At 28.6% G+C, this 6,738-nt stretch overlaps 1 protein-coding gene and 1 long non-coding RNA gene across 5 annotated transcripts; both read left to right on the forward strand.

Moving 5' to 3' along the window:
* Positions 1–996: 996 nt before the first annotated feature.
* Positions 997–2,441, forward strand: LOC146724354 (uncharacterized). 4 transcript variants are annotated; one of them, XR_014924105.1, is made up of 4 exons: positions 997–1,448; positions 1,538–1,597; positions 2,217–2,265; positions 2,350–2,441. It is a non-coding gene; the product is annotated as an uncharacterized LOC146724354 (long non-coding RNA). The 4 variants fall into 4 exon arrangements; XR_014924104.1 differs by having other exon boundaries at positions 1,538–2,265; XR_014924106.1 differs by having other exon boundaries at positions 1,538–2,259.
* A 2,277-nt stretch (positions 2,442–4,718) lies between these two features.
* LOC146724355 (uncharacterized) lies at positions 4,719–5,596 on the forward strand. The gene has a single exon (XM_085479988.1). It carries the CDS (start codon positions 4,826–4,828, stop codon positions 5,588–5,590), a length of 765 nt encoding a protein of 254 aa, XP_085336114.1. The 5' UTR covers positions 4,719–4,825; the 3' UTR covers positions 5,591–5,596.
* Positions 5,597–6,738: the final 1,142 nt, after the last annotated feature.

Below are 6,738 nucleotides of genomic sequence, written 5' to 3' on the forward strand. Positions count from 1 at the left end.
AAATAATGCGCTTTAAACATCTATCTCGAAACTTTGATTGCGATCAGGAAAACATTGCAAATGCTTTAAAACATGTATCAGAATAAAGAAATTTTTATTAATTTATATTTTGATTGATCAATTAAACACTTTGAAATGCTCCATATACATTAATTAATATATGTATACATCAGGGTTGGGAAAGTTACTTTGTAAAAGTAACTAGTTACAGTTACAGTTATTTCATTGAAAAAATAACTAGTTACAGTTACAAGTTACCGATTTTAAAAAATAACTCGTTACAGTTACAGTTACTCTAAAAGTAACGAGTCGTTACTTTTCAGTTACTTTTTAAAAATAATTATACATTGTTTTAAATATAAGGAGCTTACATTTTATGCACAATTACAGTCAAGTATTTAAAAAAATTCTTGAATGTAATATTGATCGATTTGCTTGCGACTTTGCAATTAACATCAATGTATGAATGATCTTTATATACAACAGTAAAAATAGTTATAGTAAGTTACTAAATGGTAATCGCAAAGTCGCAAGCAAATCGATCAATTATTACCTTTAAGAATTTTTTTAAATATTTGACTGTGATTGGTCGATCTTAATTATGTGTTATATTATTTTATGTACACAAAATAAAAATTTTAGGTAAAAGATTAAATCATATGAAGATCCATATGCTACTGTTATCAAAATTTAATTTAATAATATAACGGCTACCATACTTAAACAATACTTTTAGCGCATGTTTCCAAAAAAAGTAACTAATAAAGTAACTATTAAAATAGTTACTAGTTACTAAAAAAATGTAACTAAGTTACAGTTACAGTTACAGATGGAGAAAAGTAACGAAGTTAAGTTATAGTTACCGAAAAAAAGTAACTGTAACTGTAACTTCGTTACAAGTAACTCGTTACTTTCCAACCCTGGTATACATATATTAATAACATATATATGTATATGTATACGTCTTTAGCATATATTAATGTATAGTAAATTCATTTTTCTCCCGACTGCTGCCAACCGTAGGTTGGCGAAAAGAGAGGAAGTATGCGTTTCATCGAGCCCGGATCGGTCGTGACCTTAATTCTCGATAACTACTGCATAGTTTTATATCAACTTTGGAACATAAGTTTCTTATTAATCAAGGAAGGTTTAAAGCGTATTATTATCGTTATTTATTCTATTAATAAAAAGTGAAAAATGAGTATTATTTCGTCAATACGGTCTCTCATTGGCTGCTGTGTGAACCTAAGAGGAAAAATGATTCACCAATGAGATTCGTTGTAGTATCCGGATAGGGAATGTTGGTGACATTGGTATATACATCTCGAAGTAATAATGACGGGACTGATAGGAAAGGTTAGCTGTCACCTGTTGCGTGTTATTGTCAACAACAATATTAAGTGAAGTGTATTATTATGGATATATCTCAAGAAGATATAAATAAAGGAGTAAGTTTCTTCTTTTATATTTATTGTTTTTTTCTTTATTTAGAATATTGTTATTATTATTTATTTATTGTTTCTTTATTTATATGTAGGAAGAAGATACTCGCTTGAAGATATCTGAAGAAGAAAACATTATTAATAATAGAAAACAAGTAAATCTTGTTATTAATAATTAATAAAAATATATAATATAATTAATAATATAATTAATCTGTTGTAGTCATAACATGGCTATATGAATTTATATTTGTCTGCGTAGCCACTTATTTGCTATTAAATTTGCTACGTAGCCACATTGCTATAAATATCCACATATATAATTGTATAAATGTATATAGTTATTTTTTCTCTTATTTGTATATTATATAATAATTATATAATTAATTAAAAATATGTATACAAATATATTTATAGTTATACAAAGATATTAGCGCACCAATAATTATGGCAATGCAGACAAATATATTAACTTACATAGCCAATTATCTACTACAAAAGATTATTCACATATGTAATAATAATTAAGGCTATACAAATATATAAACTTACTTGTGATTACATAATGTATAAACTTATATAGCCATAAGAAAGTTAATATATTTGTCAAAGCCATAATTATAACTGCGTACAAGTTTACGTATTTGATATAAGATATTGTTGTCATCTGTCTTTGTCATCTGTCTCTCTCTATCTATCAATCTATCTATCTAGCTATTTTTTTTTATTTATCTCTCTATTTATATTATATTATATTAATTAAAAAAATTGTAGCAGAAAAATATTTGGAAAGAATATAGAACATTGCAGTCACATGGTGAGTGTATGTGTGTCTTTATTATTATTATTATTATATTATATACATTGTAATATATATATTACATAATAAAAACTTTTACATGTGTAGGATGAAGAAGCAGAGAGACAAAAGAATGAAGAAACAGCATAAGAACAGCAATAAATTAGAAAATAAATAAAAAAAAAAAATAATAAAAAAATTAGAAAATAAAAAATAAAAAATAAAAAACAATTAAAAAAAAAATAAAAAACAATTAGAAAATAAATAATAAAAATAAATTAGAAAAAAAAAAATTAGAAAATAAAAAATAAATTAGAAAATAAAAAAATTAGAAAATAATAATACAATTTTTTACAAAAAAAAAACTCCCGACTGCTGCCAACTAAGTTTTAATGTTTAAATTAAAAAATAATGTTTAAATTAGAAAATAAATAAAAAAAAATAATAAAAAAATTAGAAAATAAAAAATAAAAAATAAAAAACAATTAGAAATAAATAAAAAATAAAAAACAAAACAAAAATTAAAAATAATAAAAGAACAAAAAAATTATAAGTATAAAAAATAAGCTTGTAAAAGTTGGAAATAATCACACATAAATAAAGTCTGTTGTTTATTATATAATTTTTCTTATTTAAATTTATTGTTATCATACATATTTAGCGCTATATAATTTACAAAAATTTCAGATTTTTGAATTCAAAAAATTTTTTTAATTATAATTATTATTATTAATTCTACAATTTACAAGAGCAGTCGGGAGACGCCGCGCGTCTAAAAACTGTAACGTCCGTTGAGTATCGATATTTGTGTTTGTGTCTATTTATTACATAAAACGTGCGCGTGCGTATATGTCTCAAATTTAGCGCGGCGTTTTTTCTTTATATCTCTTATAGTTTAGCAGATATTTGATCCTAAAGAAAAATACCGTTATTCTTTAAAGGGGTGTTTCACCCCTTAAAACTCAAATTGCGCACGTATAAAAAAATACGTGTCTTTTAGATTTGTGTATTTAACAACATATTTCAAGGAGAATCAAATCGGTTCCGGACAGTTGTGACATGTCCCTTGTAAGTGATACGGGGCGATTCTCTAGTACGCGCAACCGGTTTCCTGTAACGCGTGCGACAGGGCGTACGAAAGCTAAAGTTTTAGCGATTTAAATAAATAATTGGGGTAGTTTTAATTAATTTTTATTTATAATTAAGTGTAAAAAAAAATAAAAACTTACCATTATTATCTTCTCCCCGGAGAACTCGATGAAAATGTAGGAGGAGATATTCTATGTGACCTGCTGCGTCGTTTTCTTTCTCACCACCAAAATAGTATCGCGACTCGATCACCTCACCCGCGATAATCACTAATTCGCGAAAAACACTAAAATGTCCTAGTCGGAATAATACCGCTAGCACAGCGTTGGGACATTCCCTCGCGAATTTTCCAAAAATATTGAAGCATTTGTCTTCACTCGCGCATGTTAATTCATATATATACTTGGAAAAATTTTTTCCGCATAAACTCTGCGCTAGTGATAGACAAATTTCAATTACTTTTTTCAAACTCATTATTTGAAATTTAATAGTACACTTGCGTCGAATACGTGAGTACGCGAGAGACGAAATTCAAAAATGTAGCTAGCTAACTTAACTCCGAGAGCCGTATTTATACGTTTATGGAAATCAAAATGGGGGATTTTCAGATAACTTTTTCGATTTATTTTATCTTTTTTATCTTTTTTCTCATAGACGTGTATTCTTACCCATGTTTTATATATATATATATATATATATATATATATATATATATATATGGTAATCTTTACTTAGATACAGAAAATATTTAATCTAGGGCGATATTTACTTAATTACGAAAAGTTTATAGAAATCAAGATGAGGAATTTTCAGGTATCTTTTCTCGATTTTATTTTATCTTTTTTATCTTTTTTTCTCATAGCCGTGTATTTTTACCCATGTTTTATATATATATATCTATATATCTATATATATATATATATATATGGTAATATTTACTTAGATACAAAAAATATTTAATCTAGGACGTTATTTACTTAGTTACAAAAAGTTTATAGAAATCAAGATGAGGAATTTTCAGGTATCTTTTCTCGATAGCGATAGGAATTTTATATTTTCTCTGAAGTCAGATTTAAAATTATATTATTTATATTGCTTAAAAAATTCCCCTTCCACATTAATAATTATATCGTTTATATTGTTTAAAAAATTCCCCTCCCACATAATTTTCATTATACTACGCATGCATTTTCTCCCTATCGCTTTATTGTTTAAAAAATTCCCCTTCCACATTAAAAATTATATTATTTATATTGTTTAAAAAATCCCTTCCTCATAATTTTTATTTATCTACGCATACATTTTCTCCCTACCACTTTTCTATTTTATCTTCCTTTTATAAATTTTCTGGAAAATCTTCGCTCACTCGTCTTTCATCGTCCGGACTTTCAAGTTCGTTAGTAAAAAAGTTTGTTAGTAAAAAGTTCTCGATTTTTCGATTTTTCCGTGTCTTTGATTATTATATCTTTTGATTTTCTACGCGGTAGCAACTACCATGAACAATCTTAAGAAAATCGAGCAACAACCACGTATGTTGCTGTCAACAACATACGGATTGAATTCATCCTACACGAAGAAAATTCAAGTGGGTCTTATGACGGAAGACAACGTCAAACTGGATTTTCTGCCTGTTGTTAAATTAACATCTCACGGAGCTGTAGGGATTTGCTTCGACATGGAATCGTGGCAAAAATTTCAAGAAAACATGAAAACGATGTCGAGCTACTTAAACGGTGATAAAATTAATTTGAGCTCGATCATCTTTAACAAGATAATTGTAAATTTCACTACCGCATATGGTGCTAGAGCCATACTAATAACATATCGTGAAAACGAGCAAGAAGATCTTTCTTCCGAGACTGTGGAGGATACGAACGAAAACGGACCGAAGGCGAAGAAACGTAAAACTTACAACATTGCGATAGTCATGCAGAGAACGACTTTTCAAGGTGTAGAAAATATAGTTGATTGTGTGAACGCTAATTTAAATCGTCTAAATTTTATTTCAACTAATGTCAACGAATGTGCTCGATATTTAATTAACGAAATACAGTTAAATCTTCCTGTCAACGGTAGCATTAATAACAGTATCGTGAAACTCACGATCAGAGGTAACAGTAAGGAAATAGAACGTAATGTACGTACCCAACTGAAAGATTTAACATTTCTCGATGTATATTTTGAGATAACATTTTTAGAAATAATTTCACTTTATTTCGAACAAATTGTACATACAATTATATCAAAACGTAAATTTTAATAATTATTCGACGAATATTTTCTTGAAATGTTTGTGAATAATTTTGTTCTGTAAAAATATTTTAAATATAAATCATATTTGTACTTTTAAAACCATTGTTCAATTTTCTTTCACTTCCTCTTTCCAGAAATTGTTATTTTAAAATAAAATTTAATCCGACATCTTTTCAACAATAAGCATTCTTTCTAATCTACGATGATGCATTATTTTTTTATCGTGACACGAGTCGGAATGCTTGCCAGTACAAATATTTGCGTGTTCTTTTTTTATTACCCTACGGCAATGTCAGTTACTACCTGCCACCGATCCCCGGTCGACCGCATGACGCTTTTCTTGGTCAAAATGTTTTTACCCCACCCCGTCTAATATCGACCATTTGATTCGACGAGCTATCCTTGCCATACGTATACCCTAACTGTTTTTACCCCACCCCGTCCAATATCGACCATTTGATTCGACGAGCTATCCTTGCCATACGTATACCCGTACCCCCATACCGTACCCTACGCAACTTTAGCTTAAATACCTCATCTAATCCTTAGACTAGTAAGATCTCGTTTAGCTCAACATACTAGGACCCAGCTCGGAAACACGAAGGCCCCAGGTTCAAATCCAGAGGAAATCAGAAAAAATAAAAAAAAATAAAAAAATTCTCATCCCCACCTTTCGGGGCCAGTCGCCATTTTTTTTCCCCAACACCCTCTCCCCCTACACCCACACTCGGAAAAACCAGACGCCGGTGGTGGGGGAAAGATAAGATAAGACACGGCGCCAGACGGGTCGGTGGTGGGGGTTTGTTTTGACGGGCCATAGTGCCCACTATACTACTAATCTACAAGTTAAAATTACTGCTTTCAATTAATAAAAAAGTTATTAATTACTTTTCAGTGTACCAATTATTCTCTACTCTAAAAAAAAGCATAAATTATTTTTTTTTAACCATTAAATTCAATATATTACAATATAGTTCACACACACACACACACACATAATCACACAATAAAACTGCATATTTATCAAAGAAAATAATAATGTAAGTTTTTTTAAAGCAGAGAATAGTTGGTATGTTGAATTGTGTGTCTAAATCTATATTAATATAATAAATATTCTAACTACACAACTATTAGCTTTAGTATTTATAATATTTT

The sequence above is a fragment of the Nylanderia fulva genome, unplaced genomic scaffold, assembly GCF_048542155.1.
Source record: "Nylanderia fulva isolate GAGA-0341 unplaced genomic scaffold, ASM4854215v1 Scaffold1365, whole genome shotgun sequence".
Classification (NCBI taxonomy): Eukaryota; Metazoa; Arthropoda; class Insecta; order Hymenoptera; family Formicidae; genus Nylanderia; species Nylanderia fulva.

Bases quoted from the DNA above. Each gene is read 5' to 3' on its own strand.
- LOC146724355 (XM_085479988.1), top strand. From the start codon at position 4,826: ATGAACAATCTTAAGAAAATCGAGCAACAACCACGTATGTTGCTGTCA.